The sequence below is a fragment of the Emys orbicularis genome, chromosome 2, assembly GCF_028017835.1.
Source record: "Emys orbicularis isolate rEmyOrb1 chromosome 2, rEmyOrb1.hap1, whole genome shotgun sequence".
NCBI lineage: Eukaryota > Metazoa > Chordata > Testudines > Emydidae > Emys > Emys orbicularis.
The window spans coordinates 121,137,420-121,158,427 of NC_088684.1; the positions used below are offsets into that span (position 1 = coordinate 121,137,420).

Here is a 21,008-nt window from a genome sequence, read left to right on the forward strand (position 1 = left end):
GATGTAATTAAAGCGGCTTATGATTGTTGAGGTAACTTAAGTCAACTTAACTTTGGAGCGTAGAGATGTCCTAAGGCCTGGTCTACGCTACAAAAATAGGTCGACCTCACACCATGGCTCAGGGCTGTGAACAATTTCACACCGTGTGTGACCCTTAAGCAGCCCCAAGCTTGCGTCAACCTAGCCATCACCTCTCTGAGATGTGGATTTACTACCGCAACAGAAGATCCTCTTCCGTCGCGGTAGTGTCTACATTACAGCCCTACTGGGAATACAGGCAGATCTTGGAAAAGCCGGGATGTGGGGGGCACAGGGGGCTTACAGAGACCCTAGTCCTTGGAAACCACTGTACAGATCAGCATAAAGCTGTCAGCAGCGGTTTCCTGGCACAAGGCCCTGAATAGAAGGGTTTTTTTTTTCCTGTTTTTCTTTTTTAAAACCAAGCCTGATTTGCATAAACGGCAAGAAATAGGTTTGATTATTTCAATGTGGCAACTTGTGTTATTTTGGCCCTGGCTGCTGAGAAACCAAACAACCTCCCGCCTCATCCCACACACCCGTAGCACCAGCCGCCGCCGCTTACTCACCCTTCCAGGAATGAGAGTGGGCAGGACGCACCCTAGTCTCTCTCCGCGTGTGCTAAAAGCGGAGGAGGGCTGGGGTCGCTTTGCACGGCGGGACCTGTAGTTTTCTCAGGCGGGTCTCGGCGGGGGGGAGCCGGCAGCGGCGGAACTACAAGCCCCAGGGCAGCCTGCGAGCGGGGGGGGGGGGGGAGCTTCCTAGGCGTTTGGTTCTATTCACACGTGGGGGTGGCGAGCCCTGCAAACAGAAGGGCGAGAGCCGAGAGGTGGTTCCTGGCAATGGAGCCCTGGTGACTAGTTCAGCTGTTCTCCCGTGCAGCGAGGTCTAGGGGCAGCCAAGCGGAAAACCTCCTCTGCTCACAAGGCATCTAGGAGAAAAGCCTAGCCACGCTGGGGGCAGAGATGATCCTGGGCGCTCCAGCTAAGAATTGAGCGTAAACCCCTTACCCCATACACACTCTCATCACAGGGCAAACACTTTCCCATGCACATTGACCTGCAGCGTGCACGCAAGCTTAGCCTGCAGCCAAGCGTTCTCCCGTGGTACTAAAGTTCAGTCCGCTTAGAGCCATGGGGAATGGGATGAATAAGGTAATGCTGCTGCTTATTGTTATTCTTTGTGTGCATGTGCGTCGGGGTGTGCAGGGCTCCTCAGGATCGAAAAGCTGCTGTAAAGATAAATCCACTGCCGCCCCACAGCCTGCCCTCCCCCTCCCTGCTTTGTTTTGTAGTAAACATCCTTGTACAATGAGGGGTAAAGAGCCGTTGCTACAGGAGTTTATGGACAGATGAGGTCAAATGAGGTTTTTCTGCCTAACTTTAATTTTGGCTTTTGGGGAAGGGAAGGAGATGATGGCTGAAATTCCCCCTGGGGGCGCGTTTCCTGGTTAGCAATCTGCAGCTGCCATACATGCACGATGATTTGGTTTCAGCTGGTACTAAGTAGATCTTTCTCCCTTCCTCACCCTGCAAAATACATTTGCTGTAGACTAGTTTAGCAAAGTGGGAGAGCTAGATAATTCTAGTCCCGATCCCTGAGCCCTCACGCGCCTTTATAAGACTGCTGCCCACATGACTAGTATTCAGGGCGTATATGTATATTTCTCGGTTGTCGTTTCCTTGTTGTGTGTGTTTTTCTCGGTTTTGCACGAGAAGACGGAAATGTCTCTGGCAGCCAGAGTCCTTACAGCTACCTAGATGTTCAAGAAGTATTCTGGGCACCCCCTTTAAAACCATCCATCACGCAGAGGGGTAGGAAGATCAAGATGCCAGACTTGGAAGCTGCTGGAGGAAAATAAATGGCGTTCTTTATGTTTCGCAAACTCCTAGGCATCTAACAGTTCCACAGTTACCTTTCCCCCTCACCTCCCCTTGAGTCAGTCTCAGGACATGTTGTGTTATACCACATGCCTTGAAGAAGCCAAGTCAAAAACTTTATCGTGATTGTTGTGGTTCTTGGCTCTTTTGCTGTAGTATTTGTTTTCTTAAGTGGGTTTTTGGGTGTATCCTATAAGAAATATTTGAATTTCTATAACTATCAGGATTTTCCTAGCTGATTCCATTCAGCATAGAGGAATCTGGATGTCTCTTTCTTTTCTCTTCCAGCATCAGCTCTTTTTGTGTTCAGACACTTGTTTAATGCAAGCTAATTAGATTTTCAGACTACCATATGGAGACTGATTGTTTACTGATTACTACAGGGAGAAGATTTAACACATTCCTGGTGTTTCTTTTGCCTCAGACTTACTATTGGGGGTGTCAAGGATCCCACTTTTTATGTATCTCTGTCTAGCACTTGAGGGCCATGTGATTAGTAGACTGAACATGAGACTGGGAGCCAGGATTTCCTGGCTCTGACACTGACTTGCTGTGAGGCCTTGGGCAAATCGCTGAGGACCTGATCCTGGGCCCATTGACGTTAATGGATGCAGGATCAGAGCTTTAACCTCTCTACATTTGTTTTCCTGTTTGCAAAATGGGAATAACAACACATACCTGCCTTATCTGAGACTTTGGGGAAGTGAGGTCAATTTAAAATCAATTATGGATCTCCCTCTGCTTTATTTGGGCTATTTAGGACATAACCTTCTAATTACTTTGCTTTTGCAGATGGTGGGTGGTCAGCACTTTTTGAAAAGCAGGTCCATTTTAATGTATCTCAAATTGGGTACCCAAAAATGGAGGTGCCCAAAATCCGGAGTCATTTTTGAAGATTTGGGGTGCTGGTTTTATTCTTAGAATCATTAGAATGTGGCACCAAGCATATTGCCTTTTCTGTCAGTCTTGTGAGCCAGCAGTAACACAAGGGATTAAGAGAGGCTTGGAATCATCAAAGCTGATTGTTGGATGCATGTGCCCCCCTGAGTCATCAATGCCTCTCAGTACCAGTGACATTAGTTGGTAATTTGAGTGCTTCTTGCAGTGTAGCCATATATGATGGAGACTGCAGAGGGACATGACTTGAGCAGCTCATCAGATGGTGGATTATTTCAATTAGGAGAATCTCTTTGTACTGAAGCCAAGAGAGGATTAATTGTTGCCCCTAATGGTTCAGGAATGGAAAAGCTCCAGAGACTGCTACAGCTGCTGTTGGTTCTTGAGCCCTTGTCACTGTTGTGTGTTCTAGTCATGAGTGCAGTGGGGTTCCTATGTTTTTTGTTTAATTAGAAATGTGGTATACATGTATTTCATAGTAGTAAGTGTACCTGATTTTATATGGGTTGTGGGGCTTATAGAAATGCTTGCAGAGGACTGGGGCACTTTTTGTCTGTTACACCTTGTGCTACCCATTTTAGCAAAAATAGCTGTGTTTGTTGTTCTCAAGCCTGGCACCTAGTCATCCACCGGATTCTTCCAAAGTAAATTGAAAGCATTTGTTCATATTCCCATGCAACACAACTATGGGAAAATGGCTGGCTAGCAAGCCCTCTCTGACTGCAAATTCACCACTTAACTGCAATTAATTTTCAGTGCCTTCTGTCTTTAACCTCTTCAGCTGAGGGCTAAAATCCTGCAGATCTTTTTCTTCACTTAGCCTATCTTCCATCACAGTAGTTTCTAGAGATCTTTCCTACTCCAGTCAGAAATGGTTCCAGTGATGGGCTTTCCACCACTTCCGTGGGAAGACTATTCTGCAGTCCAACTGATCTGATTGCTAGAGTTTTTCTTAATAGTCTACATTTTCCTTTTCTTAATCTAACTCCTCATGCTTTATCTCTGAATTTGGTTTTAGTTCAAGGTTCATGTTGATTTCTGTGTTTCAAAATCATGCAGGACCTTAGAAACCCCCTCTTCTTCATTTTGAAGTTTGGCAGCTGAAATCAGATGGGAGATAACGCTCAAACGGATATAACTCAGATGTATTTATCTGAGAGCAAGGTATCCTTAATGAAAGACATTCTCAGTGAAGAGCCTTCCACTGGGATTCACTCCCTTCTTGTCTGATACCCTGAAGATCAATTAACTGTATGTTGCAACATCTTTTTATTCACTCAGGCTTTCTTGAAGGGATGGTGTAAGTCTCAGTATTTCATGGGGGAAGGTTCTTTTAGTGGCATTGTTAAAACGGCAACTGGGATTTATTAGTGTAGGTGTGTTTAATTGTTATTACAAGATCATTAAGCACATGAATTATAAGTGCCCTATATAAATTGCATTTAATAAAGAGGATAATTTATAAGAAATGTAAATCGATCTAGAGAGTTACAGCTGATGTAAATAGTTCCATGGAAATCAATTGACCTATGTCAATTTACATCAGGTGAGGATCTGGTCCATCGACCTATGTGACTTTCCTGTGAGGCTTAGTGAAATAGGCTAATCCTCTTGTTCTTGCCTTGCATCACATTATCTTCTCATAATCTCTGCACAAAACCCATTAAACTGCAGTGAATTTCCATGGATTGCTTAATAGATATTAGTCAAAACAACTTTATGCAGTAAGTTATGTTAATATAGTCTGAGAGTATGTGTCTATTTAGAAAATAATGGGGCATTCAGACATCCACTTAAAAGATTTATGTATCTGAAGAATTACTAGGAGGTTGATAAGTATCAGTAGCTCTCTCTTAGAAAGGCTCTGCCATCACAATATTTATTCTTTTGACTTTCCCATTAATGCAATTAAGAACCGATGACTGACTTAGATGTTCTTGGTGATTGGTGGCAAGGTAGAGATCTTGTCCATGGTTGTATTTACTAAATAGCATTTGCTTCATATTGTGTTTCAGCTCATATGAAGAGTTCTTGTTTTATTCACAAAGCAGTGGTTGAAAAGTTCATGATATAGCCACCCTTCTCCCCCCCCCCCCACGTTCCCACTCTTCTCTCACACATAAACACCCATCCATCACTCTTCATGTGGTTCTAATCCTCCCTTCTCCATAGTCTGAAATTGCACTTGCTGAAATCAGTCAGTGTGAGATGACAGAGCTGAAAGTTCCCAACCATAGCATAGTGCTGAAACATTAGTAAGCACTTTAGGAAGAGTCACTTTTTTCCAGGTAGCTTTCCCCCTTGGTAAGGTTTCATTCTTTTAGAATGATTCCTGAGGCAGCCTCTTCCTTGCAAGTCATTTTAATTTCCTTTATTGGTTTCATAATGCACAAATACACACTTCTGGTTTTTTCCACCTTCACTGGGGACATCATATTTAAAGAGCATCTTCCTTTTTATCCCTCCTCCAGTCTGTCCCTCTACCCAGTCTTGGCATTTTCTCTTTACCACTAGGGTTAGAAACCATAATTACTAGAATATAAACTCGAATCCTCTTTTGGGAATATACGCTTGGTATATAAATGCTGCAGTACAGTCTAAAATATTATAGCATCATACAGTGTTACTGTGATATTTGAGTTCACTGCTACACATATGGAATATTGCGTTTGTACACCTCTACCCCGATATAACGCTGTCCTCGGGAGCCAAAAAATCTTACTGCATTATAGGTGAAACGGCGTTATATCGAACTTGCTTTGATCCGCTGGAGTGCGCAGCCCTGCCCCCTCCCCCTGGAGCACTGCTTTAGCGTGTTATATCTGAATTCGTGTTATATCAGGTCGCGTTATATCGGGGTAGAGGTGTGTTTGGAACTTTAAGCTCAGACTGAGATAGTTGGCTGGGTTGGATTGTTGAATTTTGTGCCATTGTGATCTGTTTGGGAGCATACTATGCCAGCAGTTGCTGGCCCTTCACTCATGCCACAGGTACAATACTCCTGAGAGAAGCTGCTAATGTGCTGTCTCCCCACCCTCACTCTCAAACAGAGGCAATGGCCCACATCTGTTTAACTTGGAGAGACTCAAGCTGAGTCAGAGACACAACCACATCTTTCTTTCTTTCTTTCTTTCTTTCTTTCTTTCTTTCTTTCTTTCTTTCTTTCTTTCTTTCAAGAGTCCCATGAGTGGTTCCCCCCCAAGCATGTTTGAGAGCGAGTGAAAAGTTTCAGAGATGGGTCCTCAAAGTGGTCTGTACTAAGGAGACCAAATTACATGCACTCTTGAAGTAATGACTTTCTAGATGGGTCAGACTTTGCACTCTTTGTAAAGGATGTTAATTAGTAAAACTCAAAAGGAGATAAATAGTGAGACCGCATTAGCTGTGTTAAACTTGCAGGTCTGTTTGCGTAGGTTTTTGTCAAACATTGTCAGCTTTGGTTCATGTGATTTTGCAACCCTTGACTTTCGCTTTAAGTTTCACATTCCTTCAGATCCCAGTATGGCAAAAGCAAAAATAAAAACGAAATGGATGAGTGTCATTCAGCTCTGTACATGGTTGAGGGAATTGCAAAGGTTCTTTGGGTCCAGGCAACATGGCCTTTTAGAGCTGTTAACAGGATTGAACCCTAGGGTTAGATATGATGTGACCTGACATGGAGAGGAAATATCAGTTAAAGATGTAGGGGAGGGAGGTTCATGCGAAATAATGTTGGCCTGAAAGTGTGGTTTTTCTGTTTTCTGGCCTGATTGACAATGGCCTAGTAAGCGTTAAAGATTGTTTTCGTTTGCGGAACCAGTATTCTAAAGCATGCTGGAAACTAATTTACAGTCCCATAGGCTGGGCTGCTACACTCCGTGACACAAATCATGTCACTTTTCAACAAGATGGTTGTGAAGAAAGGGCTCAAATGCCAATCCCTGGCGAAAGTGCTTCATACCTTTTAGAACTTCCAGATTGCTGGACTGAGCAAAATGGGTGGAGTTTTTCCTTTAAATAGCAGTGCTAGAGAGATTGTTGATGCAGTTGTGATGACATTAGGGCGTTGCTAAGGCATTAGGAAGTCGGTGTTGACATGTCATTGATGGTGGTATGCTTTGCATGCGTGTTAAGGAAAATGGATCATGTGTTTTAGCTTCTTCAGAGGAATTAGATGTTGGTCATAGATGTCCAGGTGTCTGTCATGTAGTGGGAGAGAACAAAAGTTTTACTTTTGAGTTGTGGTGTGTTCCTTTTTTTCATATATGCTCTTTTGTGTTTTGGCTTCAGTTCAGAGGAGGTTTATGAAAGGGTGGGAATGGGTAACATCACAATGTTAACCACATGTACTCAGACTGCACAGAGCTGGCCCTGAAGCAGACCTTGAAACTCTTAAGTTAAAGAAAGTAATGTAACTGAGAACAGCAAGAGTTTATGGGAGCGCTGCAGGGGAGCACATAGTTCAGGGGAGGGGAGTGCGGAAGTGCAACTGAGTGACTTAATTATAAGAAATCACTGCAAACAGCACTTATGAACTGAGTGAGAATCAATGAAAGAGTACCCTACTGCAATGTAGGGTGACAGTGGTCTGACTTGCCTTCCTCCGGTTCAAGAGCTACAAGATCTGTTGGATTTTATTTTCCAGTCCCTTCTCTGACTTGTTCTGTGTCCTTAGGCAAGTCACTTAACCTTTGTTGTGTTTGTTTCCCCATTGATTCAATAAGGATAATACATTACAACAAGGTTTTTACAAGGCCTATTTTTGAGATCCTTGGGTGGAAGATGGTGTATAACCGTCAAATATTACCATCAACCCCTAGTTATGTTGGAAACATTTCAAAGTGCAGCATGTCTGAAGCATTATAGAATGGGAAAGTTGCAAGGAGAAATATATAATGCTGCCAGCATCTTTAGATTCTATTAGACAATAGTCTGCGACAGAAATATGTTCCATCCTGTATGCAAATCGAACATTGTCGAACTGTGCTACCACAAGACCTCTATATTTGATACTATATTTCTTTCTCACAGATTCTGCCTGGCTTGTTCCTTGGCAACTTTAAAGGTAAGATTAGTTTTATGGTTACAATTTAGGATTACTTAAAAGTCTGAAAAAGTGTTGGGTCATACATAGCCCTACAGAATTTGCTAAAATCTGTGCAAGTTCTTTATCCCCATTTTGCTTAATTTCTGAATCTACCTGCTAGCACTAAAAAGAGAATGTTTTCTCTGTCATCTGTACACTGCACTGCACAACTGGTTAAAAATGCACACACTCTCCTGGGAGCATGCTTCACCTAGAATTCCCAAATGTTGGCCTCTGTTGTAGATTGGTTCTGCACTTTGCAGACTGGCCTGTGAGCCAGGCCATTTTTGTAAGCCCTCCTCATTATTAATGGCTTAATTTGCCTCCAATTCATTGCTCTCATTATTGTGGTTATAGATCAGAACCGTTCAGGAACCCTATTATAAATGCTTGTGAAACTGACAGATACAGAGTTTGATGCCTGAGTATCAGGATGCAATGTCCATATTGTAGATTCAGACCTGTTCTCCCTCTCCCTCTCTGTGTGTGGTTTTTATTTTCCATTTGGTTTTTAACCTAGCACTTTTAGAGCCTTATCTGTAAGAAAGCTAAGGCTGAGAAAAGTACTGGGCACCCAGCAGCTCCCACTGACTGTAATTACTTATTGTTAAGTATTTGGGACAGGGACCATCTGTTCATTACATATGTGTACAGCGCCTAGCACAGAGGAGCCGCGATCCCAGCTTGGGGTCTCTAGGTGCTATTGCAATACCACCAATAAATAACTGGCAACATCATCTACCTAGAGCTATGCTTAGTTGTGAGCAGCAGGTGTGTTGCTGAGTGGCGACTGCACGTGCTTCCATATATTTGGTCTGCTCACATGACTGGACAAGGTCTGTTCCTTTCATTTCATATTTAGGTGGTGCTGCACCAATATTTCTCTTCCCCCCCCTCCCCCGCCCCGCTCGCTCCTGTGAAGTATTTGGTAGCATGAACCTACAACAGGATAGTGGCACTGTTTGTTTGTCTTGTCTGTATCTGATCCTGCCATCCCTTGTTGACAGGGGGATGGGATTGCAGGGTCCACTTTAGCATCCTGATAGTTATTTTGCTCCCCTTTCTGTGTGGAGCATCTTTGGAACGAGCCCAGAGGTGCAGGATGAGTTTGAGGGGCACTCCTACGCCAGGTGGCAAACATGAAGATGGTGCTGGGCTGCGTGGGGTGGAGGGAAGTTGGTTGTGTCAACGGTGTGGATGAGGGATGGAGGGGAAGGAGACGAGCGTGCAGGTAATGATAAGTTTGCGATGGGATACAGGGACTGGAAACAAAGAAGATATAGAAATCAGAAGGGGCAGGTGGGGGGTCGGGAGGAGAAAATAAGGAGGGGGAGAGGGAGAAAACCCAGAGACAGTGCATCTTCTGAGTTGAGGCAGTGCCTTCTGCTTGTGACAGCTAATCTTGGCCTCACTGCTGAATGAGACAAAGTGGGAGAGGACTGGAGAGGGATGGACGATATCTCGCATTTCATGTGAGAGTGCTTCAGTTTTTCAAAGTGCAGTGTGTGGGGGAGGGGTCCCGGAGTTGCCAATAGCGCACGGTGTGCGACTCTGAAACTGGCCCTATCGTCATGCCAGCCGTGGTGGCAAAACTTTTGATAATACTCCCAAGAGAGTGAAACTCAGACCCAGCATCTGTTTCTCAGTGTGGTACTGTTTTCACCCACTGAGTGACTGAGGCAAGGCAAGATGAAGGGGAGTAGGCCAAGGTTGCAGAGTGAGTCAGCACCTCAGCCCAGATTAGATCCTAGAACACTTCTGGCTTGTCATGCTGTAACCATTCAGCTACGGGCCTTGCAAATGGTCTATAAATGGTATGTCAAATAACTTTTAGCATGATAAAAACGTGGTGTTAATGAAGGTGGGGTGACTGTGTAGTATTGGGATCCAGTTAAAAATAAATGAAGCTGAAGTGTCAGCTATTTCATATCTGGAGGGAGGGGGAAGGGCTGGTGTCAATATGAATGTCTGTGCTTCAGCGATTATCGCTGTTTGTTAATAAAAATAAAGGTGGGCTTTTTTTTAAATGACCTTTGCTCACATAGTATTTAATCAATACTCTCCACCACTGTGAGGTCATGTCAGTAGGTAATTGATCTCTGAGTTAGTTACATCTCTGGAGCAGAAGAGAGACAATTGCTGTTAAAGAGACAAGGTGGGAAAGTAATATCTTGTATTGGGCCAACTTTTGTTGGTGAAAGAGACAAGCTTTCAAGCCACACAGAGTTCTTTGGACACTGTACCTTTGCCAGACCTATAGAAAAGCTCTATGTATGCTCAAAAGCTTGTCTCTTTCACTAACAGAAGTTGGTCCAATAAAAGATATTACCTCATTTACTTTGTGCATAGAACAACACTTTAATTAATATAGTTAATGATCTTTGAATTTCTAAAAAACTTTCTAAACAGTCTAATAATGCTAATAGCAACAGTGACCGCTAACATTGCAAAGTAATACAGTGCTGCTGGAACAAGGCAAATATAAGCTTGCCACTATAAACATTCCTAGAGGAATTTGATTACTGAGTTCTTTTGCAAGTGTTCTGATTTACATCACATGCAATGTATGAAAGACAGGACAAGATTTTGAATAGTGAGTAGAGATTTGGGTGCTGGACTTGACACCCATATTGAGAAAGTTGGTGCTCAGTGCTTTCTGACAATTGGGTCCCTCTATGGTGTCTCATGCCTAGAAAGCTTGGGTTTTGCAAGTGATTCTTTTGAGTATAAAAAATGTGTGATACAACAGACTCCCCTTGAACTGTGATTTTTATCACCTTTCACAAGTTGAATAGTGCTGTGCTAGGTTAGTAATTGCATGGGAAACCTCTAAGGAAACTGAGATGCTATGGGAAGTGGTATGAGTGATTCAAGCAGGTGGTTCCCTGCATTCTCATCAAAACTGATGCAATACCCCAGCATGATGTTAGAGGGTGCTGTGCTTCTGGCAGTTCCATTGTTTGGAAGGGACAATGAATGTTCTGACCATGGAATCTTTCACCATACTAGCACTCCTACTTTGTAGTTATGTAGAACCTGTCTTTCAGGGCTCCTGAATTGCTGTTCTGAAGTTAAGCCTCCAATTGTCTATGTAAGGTAAATAGAATCAGACATGTTTAACTTACGGGTAAACTGAGGCACGGTTTATGAAATGGTTGTAGAGCAAGTCAGTGGTATGGATGGGGATAGAACTCAGGAGTCCTGACTTGCAGGCCACTGCTCTATCTTTAGACAGATTGCTTCAGGGAGAGTGAGAGTGCTTTTATAGCATCTTGGAATCCTTGGGAATGGAAAGCTTTGTATAGTACTGATTCAGGAAAACATTAAAGTCCATAGGACTTTAAGCATGTACTTACAATACTTTTCTGAAGAGAGATGGATTTAGGAACTTAAGAGTTTTCTTGAATTGGGACCTTAGCTAAAAATTAAAACTGAATTACATTCCTAAGGTACAAAGTGTTTAGGAGAATGTGCATCCAGAGAACTCGGCAGTTCAAGCAGAACTGCTGCCTTTCTTACAAAATACTGAGGAAGAGTTCACCTTTAAAACCCAGGAGAAAATTAATCTTACAGATTGATTATCTTCTGGGTTTCCTTTTGTTCAGGAGCAAGGCCTTGCCCTGTCTAAACTCCATGGGACTGGTAGCTTGGTAAGAGATGTAGTGGCGGAGGGGCTGAAGGTGGGAAGAAGCCCTCTTCAAATTAAATCCCTGCACCCCCCTCTGATTTGAAAGAATTTTGGTCTGTCAAATGGAAACCAAAGTCCTGCAGTCCACTCACAAGCTAGTGTAATCTCCCTTGATGAAGTGCAAAGCTGTCAGTCAACAGCTGTGTGTCTGAAAGCCCCCATAAGCCTTTATTCCCACACGAAAGCTGGTGTCTGCTCTGCGGCAACTGATAGCTTTCTGTATTCCCATCAGAAGAAATTTCTTGTTTTTCTAATACCCTGGTGGGACAGTACGAGGTTTTTGCCTCTTTTCCTATGCAGCAGTAGGGAAATATTTTTCATCTACACGAGTGCCAACTGGTTTTTCAAGTACAATTAATTCCAAAAACCAGGGCTCAATAAACTGTAATAAGAGTTAAAGGCCACACAGTTCTTCAAGCTTGAATACAAAGTAATACATGTCCTTTCTGCTTGCAGACATGTTTGGAAGATTTGAGTTTTTCCAATGGAATATTTGGGGGATTTTCGATTCTGAGGGGAAAGCCGCAATGTGAGGCTTAATTCCCCCAAAGAGTCCAGTGGCACTATGGATGAATTGAAGAGCTTAGGTGAAGTTTCCACTCTTCCTGTTCCTCAACATAAGATGCAGTGCACAGCAAATGATTCTCCTGTGTTCACAGTGCCATTGAATTCCTCTGAATAAGTTTGTTCGAGGTTCTTTCAGGAAAACTTCCTTTTCTGGGGTCCCATTTGGGGTTCAGCCTTCAACAAATAAGAGTGGGTTAGTATCTTTCAGTATTGCTCTCCTGGATTCACAGATAATCTAGATTTACAGGCTAGTACAGCTAAAGCTTCAAATGTGGATTGCCCTAGGAAGGGAAGAAGATTCAGGGTAGAGCCCTGTGTGGGACTACTGTTTTAATCCCGCTCCTGTCCTGCCCTGTAATTCCCACTCCCACCTGCTCCTGTATTGTTTCTTGCATTTTTATCCTGCTCTCACCCACAGAAACCTTAGATCCCACAAAGCCCATGAGACCGATTCCCCCATGCTACTTTAAAAAAAAAAGTCTGTTAGTGTGTGTGTGTGTGTGTGTGTATGTATAATATATATATACAAAAAATGGAATTCAGACACAATTTTTACCATTAAAAGAATAAAACAAATCTTGCTTAAACCATGCAAAAAAATACTTCAACTCCTGTTGTAATAGACATCAAATCTTTCTATCCCTTGCTTAAATTTACATATTAAAACCTTTATTTAAAAAAAGAGAAATTGCTGAAATTCTATTTAATGACAAACTGATGAGATTGTGTTTTCCCACAAATTACCACAGTCTGTTTTCCCCCCCCCCTCTCTCTCCTCCCCCCCCACTCCCCCCCCAACTAATCCTGCCTGCAACAAAGTACATTTTACCTGCTCCTGCTATTATGGCAGCGAGTCCTGCGGGATCCATGGGATCCCAGTCCTGCTGCAGGGCTCTAGTTCAGGAGCACTCTTTTTAGCCAACTAGTCTTCCCGCCCCTCCCCTTTACAATGGAACTACTTAGAATTTTGAACAGGTTTATTTACAGGAATTAAAGCTTCGGGAACAGGAAGGGTGGAAGTTTTGCCTAGACACTCAATTTGTTCTGTGACATCATTGCATATTATGGATGGAACTAAGTGTGTCCTTTGGAACCATGGGGAGCGAGGGGAGGTGGGAAGCAATCCTCAGTGGGAGCTGTGGGCACAGGCGCCAACTTTCCTTGGCACCGGTGAGTGCTCGCGCCCCCTGCCCCAACTCCACCCAACGCTGCCCCTATTGGATCCCTCCGCAAATCCACGCCTCTTCCCTGAGCGTGCCGCGTTCCTCCTCCTCCCCTCCCTCCCAGCGCTTGCCGTGCGAAACCGCTGTTTCACGGTGCAAGCGCTGGGGGGAGGAGGAGGAGAAACACGGTGCGCTCAGGGGAGGAGGTGAGCTGAGGTGGGGGGGCGGATTGGGGAGCTGCCGGTGGGTGCAGAGCACCCACCAATTTTTCTTTGTGGGTGCTCCAGCCCCAGAGCACACATGGAGTCGTCGCCTATGGCTGTGGGGGCTCAATATCGCTGAAAACTAGGCAGTTTATGTAGTAGGGTTGTCAACTTTCTAATCCCTGAAACCGAACACCCCTGCCCCGCCCCTTCCCCCAAGGCTCTGCCCCCTGCCCCACCTGTCCCATCCCCCCATTGCACGCTCTCCACTCCTGCCCCCGTCGCTCGCTCCCCCATCCCCTGGGACTCACCTACTGCCTGTAGATCCAGCGTGGCAGGAGCTGATGCGGAGCCTGCCCAATTAGGGCACAGTGGGGCATGGCAGAGGTCAGTCCCCAGAGTGAGGGGGTGAGGAAATCGGGGCGGGGGGAGGGAGACAGGTCCCCCCTCCCCGACGGCACCGGTACATACTTTGGAGCTTGGTCTTGGAGCCAGTCAGTTCTTTTGGTCAGGCTGCGGGAATGGGGTGGGCAGGAAGAGCAGCAGCTGCTAAGCAGAGCCGCTGCTCCAGCAGCAGCTGCTGCTCTTCCCATCCCCAGTGGTGGAGGTTGGTTACTGCAGGTAACCGGACTTTTAGCGGCTGGTCAGTTGTGTTGACCGGACGCTGCCAGTTTCCCTTTTCAACCAGATGTTCTGGTTGAAAACCAAACACCTGGCAAACCTATTATGTAGGTGTGCCTAACTAAGGTACCAAAATTTGAAAGTTTTAGCCTAGGCCTCCAGCCAGTTCTTCTCAAAAATGCCTTCAGGGTGTGTCCACTAGGAGAAAAGATGTGTTCTTACCATGTGTTAAAATCCTAGTGAAAGCAAGGCAGTTTGTAGTTTTCAAATGTAGTCACAGGTTGAGCTAAATGCTAGCGGGAAGCCGAGAGTTTGCCTCAAGCTGCTAACATGTGATAAAACTACAGCTGGCTTGTTTTCACTAGGGCTTTACCTCCTTAGATATATGTTAGTTTAACACATGGTAAGAGCACACCTTTTTTTTTCTAGTGAAGGCAAGGCTGCAGGGTTGTGTGTTTGGAGGAGGGAGAGAGACTGCATACAAAGAGGACAGTGTATGGTGAGAAGAAAGGTAATAGCCCCCCCTTCCCCCCCCCCCCAAGAAATACAAATCTAGTTGGAGCTAATCTCATTGATCTGATTATTTTAGTTGCGGGATGCCTCACAGTCTGATGCCACAGACTTGGACCGGCATCAACGTAATTGGCTTTCTCCACCAGAATGGTTTTGGTTTTACTGGATAAGAAGGGATGAGAAAACTCTAGATATTTTGAAGGAAGGGGAGGTGACAAAACCTTAGGGAAAATTCTTTTCCTGTCATTCGAATGAAAGGGAAATCATCGTTTTCACCACGCATGTCTTGAAGGGATTATTAATGATGAGTTGGGTCTGCCTATCTACTTACATGGCCCCATCACCTCAGTACTGAAGATCCTCCCACTCATTAATGAATATATTCTCAGAGGAACCCTGTGGAGTAGGGGAAGTACTATCTCCATTTTACACATGGGGAAATAAGGCACAGGAAGTGTGTGGTACAGTGGGGACTCAATCCAGATTCTACCAATCCTGTTCCAGTGCCTTAACTTCCTCCTTTGGCTATGTGGCTGTGACGCTGTCCATACTAGTACGAGGGGCTAGAGCTAGGAGCGTGGAAGAAAATGAAGCAAAAGAAACGTAGGCTGAATGTGGGGGGAACAGGAGAAAGGGGGAAATGTATCAAGTTATGTGAGGAAGGACTTTCCCAAGGAAACTGGTTGATGCCTCCATGAGTTGAGGTTTTAAATTATATTGGATGAAGCATTAGACAGCCTGCTGTAGGGAAGAATCTTGCAGAGGACCTAAACGGATAGGCTAGAGGTGACCTAATAGCTTTCTTTTAGTTCTGATTTCTAAGAGAGTGCATCTAACACTGTGACCTTGAAACATCAGCCTGCTTTGTTTGGTGCAGTACTATAGTGATATGCTAAATAATGAGTCAGAATTACAGTTCTAGCACTGAATGTTCTTGCTTTTTGGTCCCTTAATGTAACAATTTTAGATATGAAATTGAACATACATCTCTATTATACAGAAATATTGTGAGCAGTCTGTATAGCTACTGAGGACAGCCTCTAAATCTTGTCTGTTATATTAGTGATTTGCAGTGGGGAGAAGCAAGGGAATTTCCCCTCTCTCAATTATCTATTCCATGGGTCTAGAGACTTCGATAACTTGCTAGCCAGGGACTGTATTTTTCCCCTCCTCTATATATTTTCTGTTGTTTGAATTATGTATACTGTGAACTGCTATTTATCTTGGCATTGTTTGTAGTGTTGTTGTAGCTGTGTTGGTCCCAGGGTATTTGAGAGACAAGGTGGGTAAGGGAAAAGATATTACCTCACCCACCTCATCGATCTTGGTAAACAGCTTCAGGAATGTTGTGTGGTTCTCCTGCCCTCTTCTATGAATATCCCAAAACACTGTCTTACTATACAGCGTTGATTTTATTGAACTCCAGTTAACTGAAGCACTAAAACGTTGCAAGGGTAGTACTGTGTGTTCTTAATGACACTGCTAGCCAGTCAACTTTTAAAGGGAACCATCTGTGTTTTAAAGCTGGCTGGGCTGCAAAGCTGCTTGTCTTGCCAGGGCTTTGGGAACCTGGATCACCATTTCTCCTGAGCCATTAGCATTCTCTGAAATTATAATTTATTTGTCTTGCACTAGCACTAATTGTGATCAGAGCCCAACTATGCTAGGCACTGTATAAACGCATAATAAAAGATGATCCTGTCTTGAAAAGCTTATTAAATTGACAATACAGCTAAAGACTGGGAGGGGGGAAATGAAGGCACATAGAGATGAAGTGACTTGCTCAAGGCTACATTTAGGTCAGTGGCCAAACCACATCTCTTGTGTCCCGGTCCAGTGTCCTATCCACTGGAAAATGCTACCTCCCTAAAACTAAAATTGAGGTTCCAGGTAGCTGGCCCTGAAATATGCAACTATATTTGGAGGGTGCACAGTACAGTACAGACTTAAAAGCCCAACTGGGCTGGCTTCTGTAGTTTTCCAAAGCCTTCACTTTACAGGTGGACTCTGAGACCTCAGAATAATCAAGGATGCACTTAATATTATTAACAACTCTGAAGATCTAGCAGGTTACAGTGTCTATACCAGCAAGTCTCATAATTATCTTTGGAAGTGCTCATTCTTGTTATGAAGAGAATTTAAATTCTTTCAGGTATTTGGTGCTGAATTCTGTCTGAAATGGTGACACGGGAATCCAAATGAATAAACATCTATTCGGTAGTCACACATGCTGGACCTTCAGAGTAGGTGAAACTAGACTGTTTTGATTTTTCTCTGATTTTTAGAGCTGCTAAGAGCTTTAAGATTAAGTATTTTTCATAATCGGGTATGGACTTGTTAACTCTATTCTATTGTGTTCAGATACTCAGCATTTTGTCTGTTGGACAATATGATTAAATGCCACCTTCTGCTTTCTGATTTAAAAAGGGTATTGAAACTTCATAGTAGAGAGTAATGACTCGAATTAAGAGATGCCAATTGATCTTTTGCACATACATAAAGAACGTACAGGTGATATTCTTGTTATTTTTGTACCAAGGAAGAGCCGGTTTGAAACCTTTGTGGTCTGTGCTTTTTTAAAATCTATTCAACCAGGCTAACACAAACCGATTGTATAGGCTGGTTTTAAGACAGGTGTCCACATCACAAAGAACACTGTCATAAATGACATGTATGGCAGCCTTTCCCAGTCAAGAGATCAAGATTAAAGACAAACTGAACAAACCCGGGTCCTCCCTCCTGGTCTTGCTGATGGGCCAGTGTAGGGAAGTTGCACTGTGGCTACAGAAGATTTCAGACTCCAGAGCTGTTGGATTATGTCTACATGAACGGAGTTAAAATCAACTACATTTCTTTAAACCGTCTAGCACGAATTTTTCAGGCCTTAACCTGCATTCCAGTTCTGAGCACCTAATTGTAATTCTGAATACTCATGTGCCTATAATTAAGGGTTCAAGATTAAAAGTCACCTTGGGAAAATTTCTTCCTCAAATTTACTTAATAAAATGTATTAAATTGCTTTCTTATTTTTTATGTAACTTGATTAAAGATGTGGTTTGGTACCTCTCCCATGTTGAAACTTATCAAATCTCTTTATAATCACTGGCCAAACTTAAAAGGAGTAGCGCAGGTATGGTATGTTACAGGTGCTACGTCCCTCTCTAGTAGCTAGTCTACAGAGAATAAGAACCCAGTATTGCTATTAGCTAACAGTACTCCAGAAGCTGAAGTGGCAGTGGCCTTTGCTTTTTTTCACAGATTCACTCCTCACTGGTGACTATTAAACTTTTAATCTTGTTTTAAACACCTTGGGCAAGGACTCTCTTATACTTTTGTTTGTGAGGGTTACTCTGTGTGTGTTTTTTGAATAATGCATGACGGGGCACTATGATGTAAAGGCTTTGTTGGGATGGCTACTTTACCCATGAGTGGAGCTGGTTGAAGTAATGAGAAATTTCAAAATTCAAAAGTTGATTAAATTGTTATAAATTTCCCTTCCCCCATGTTATTCTGCTTCCTATAGAGCTAATAGAAATCTTGTGAGTTTTGATGAAATGTTGACTATTTGGGTGTGGGCGGGGGAGATTAAAAACAAAACAAAAATCCTAAACTTTTCCCCACCAACTTTCCCAGTGAGTTTTGCAGGTCATCTAAAACAAACGTCTATAAAATCATAATACCACATTTTCATATACACTATATATATGTATCACATATTATACAAAAAATTGAGGAATATTTTTATTTATATATATATACGCATGCATGCTATTTCTTGTATCCCTTTGTTGGTAAAATCAAAAGTCCAACCGTACAAATCTTGGATGGAGAAGAAAATAATAAATGTAAGTCCCCTCTAAAAAAAACTCTAACATTGTTTTTCTAGACTTGAAATGTGATTTCTTAGGGTCTTCCAGGATTAGAAGCAACTGGGGTGCATTTTCTTGGGAAGCTGGGAATTTCTCCTGTTCAGTGTAAGAAATCTCCTGTTTCTAGCTCTGCAGAATTGTGAGATATCAGGCCTTAAACCTTTCATGACTGAATATTGCCTACCTTGGCCAGTGTAACTTGTCTGTAGGGGTGGTGGAAGGGGACATGAAGGTGGGATTCTCTATGTGGAAGGTAGAAGGAACACTTGTGTGGTAAATTGATCTTAAACAACGATGGCAGTTTTGAAGCTGCTTAGTGCTACAGGGTTTGAAATGTAAGAATAAATCAAAGTGCAGATGGATTAGTATTAGTGGGCAGAGAATAGGCGAGACAGTCAAAGGTGTATGATAAATGCATGTTATCACATGGCTCTGAAATGTATCATATGTCTGTTATCTGCATACATGTGGTGTGTGTGACACACCACAGATAGACACACTCAATTTTCAGATGCAAAATGTGTGAAACTGTTGATTTAATAATTTAGGGATGTTTTCTTAAGCTTGTTCTTTATATAGTATATCATTTGCTTTGGAGTTCATTTTTTCCCCCCCCTTCCTGTCTTTTTGAATGTGTTGTTTTTAGAAGAACTTCACAGATGATCATGATTCTCAACATGTGTGAGAGAACTAGGAACAGCTTTTTAAGAGAAACTTAAAAAGAAATCTTTTTCCCCCCCACTACAGATGCTCGAGATGCGGAGCAACTGAGCAAGAATAATGTTACACACATTCTGTCAATCCATGACGGTGCTAGGCCTATGCTTGAGGTAAGGGGGAATCCATCATAGCTCTAGTTAACCTGAACATGAAATAATGGCCTGTCAACCTTCACTTAATTTGATCCTTATTACAATTGTTTGACACAATTTTCCGTATTTTCTCTCAGTCATAGTTTTGTGAGTCAGTCACAGTTTTCATCACTGGTATTGTTAACAGGCAATCCAGCTGTCAAAGGAGGATTCAGTTACAGTGTTTTATTGATTGACATTCTGTTTTATCAGAGAGACAAGGTGGGGGAGGTAATATCTTTTACTGGACCAACTTCTGTTGGTGAGAGTACATGTTCTTAGCCCAGTAGCAGAGGTAACTAAACATTCTGTGTTGATTTCTAGGATGTTTAAAACCCATTTAAAAATGTCCCTTTACCATAACATGCCCCTTGCTAACACTGCACAGCAAATTATTTGTGCAAGAGGCTTCAAATCCTTTTCTGTCTAAAATGTAATTATCCAGGCTTGACAAAAAATGCCATTGCCTATTTGCCTGGAGGGAATACACCTGTGCTGCTACACCCCAAAAAACCACTCATTCAATTTACATGGGCAGATATTTGCCCCCTCTGCAAATTAATCCTTTCCTTCCCCCATTTTACTTTCATCTACATATTGTGAACGTTCGCATCATAAAAGATGACTGCTGGTGTTGCTGCCGCTACTGCTCTCCTTCTGAGCCCATACGGCTCTCTCTAGTTCTGTTCCCCTCCAGTAAAAAAGAGTAATGGATTCAGCCACTCACTCCTGCAAAATTTCCATTTGACCTGGCAAGCCAGTGAATAGTTTGTTTTTAAAGCTTGGATAACATATATAGTCATACCTGGGGAAAGTAGGGTGCCAATTTTGATTGGCTGTATTCCTGGAGGTTTCAACACATGACATAATCTTTTAATTAAAAACTAATCTTTAATTCCTGGAGACTCCAGGACAATCCTGGAGGGCTGGCAGCCCTAGGGGAAAGGACAGTTAAAGGTGAACTGGAATTTGAAGATTGTCTTTGGGCTCCGTACTGTGGATCAGCAAAGCTAAAACTGTTCTCTTTGTTGAGTGTGTGTGTGTTTGACTTATTAAGGTGTGCCTACTGCATGGTCTAAAAGCATATTGAATTTCAAGACTGCTGCTAACTGGAGTGATATACAGTTGCACTCACTAAGGAAGATGTAATCACACTTTTATGTCTGTGCTGCATGTGTTTCCTCCGGGGTGGTGTCCTCTAAAATAAACAGAAGCTTGCTTGTGTCTAGTGTCATGAATTTCTAGTCAAGGTAGGGGAACTACTCACTGCAGAATCCAGGTGCAGTCACAGTATTCTCAGTCTACAACCTCCTCTCACGTGGAAAACAAATGTTACAATTTGTCCGCAGTTCTTTAAGTAGAAGGAAGATTGCAAGTTCCTTTTGTTTTTCAGTGAAATTATTATTAATTACATTCTAATTCATGGTCTTAATTCAGTAGTCACTTGCAACTAAGTACTTACTGATGAACGAAGGTTTAGAAAATCTTGTTACAGTACTTCATTAGTTCCATTTAGGTATGATTACTTGTCAGGTTGTAATTAAGATACGCTGAAAACAATGTTTAGAGTTTAGGCCTTATGTAAATTATATTTTGCTTTTAAAAGATTAGTAGCTTTATTCCATTCTTAGAGACTCGGGGCTTTTTCTCTTGCCCACTGAAGTCAACAGCAA

The 21,008-nt window shown here is 42.9% G+C and overlaps 1 protein-coding gene across 1 annotated transcript in view; it reads left to right on the forward strand.

The window, feature by feature from the left end:
* Positions 1-1,087: 1,087 nt before the first annotated feature.
* Positions 1,088-21,008, forward strand: part of DUSP22 (dual specificity phosphatase 22) — a 63,360-nt gene continuing 43,439 nt past the window's right edge. Inside the window, exons 1-3 of the mRNA XM_065399743.1 lie at positions 1,088-1,172; positions 7,806-7,839; positions 19,232-19,314. Coding sequence (XP_065255815.1) covers positions 1,152-1,172; positions 7,806-7,839; positions 19,232-19,314 — 138 coding nt within the window. The 5' untranslated portion in view covers positions 1,088-1,151. The remainder of the gene's footprint in view (positions 1,173-7,805; positions 7,840-19,231; positions 19,315-21,008) is intronic.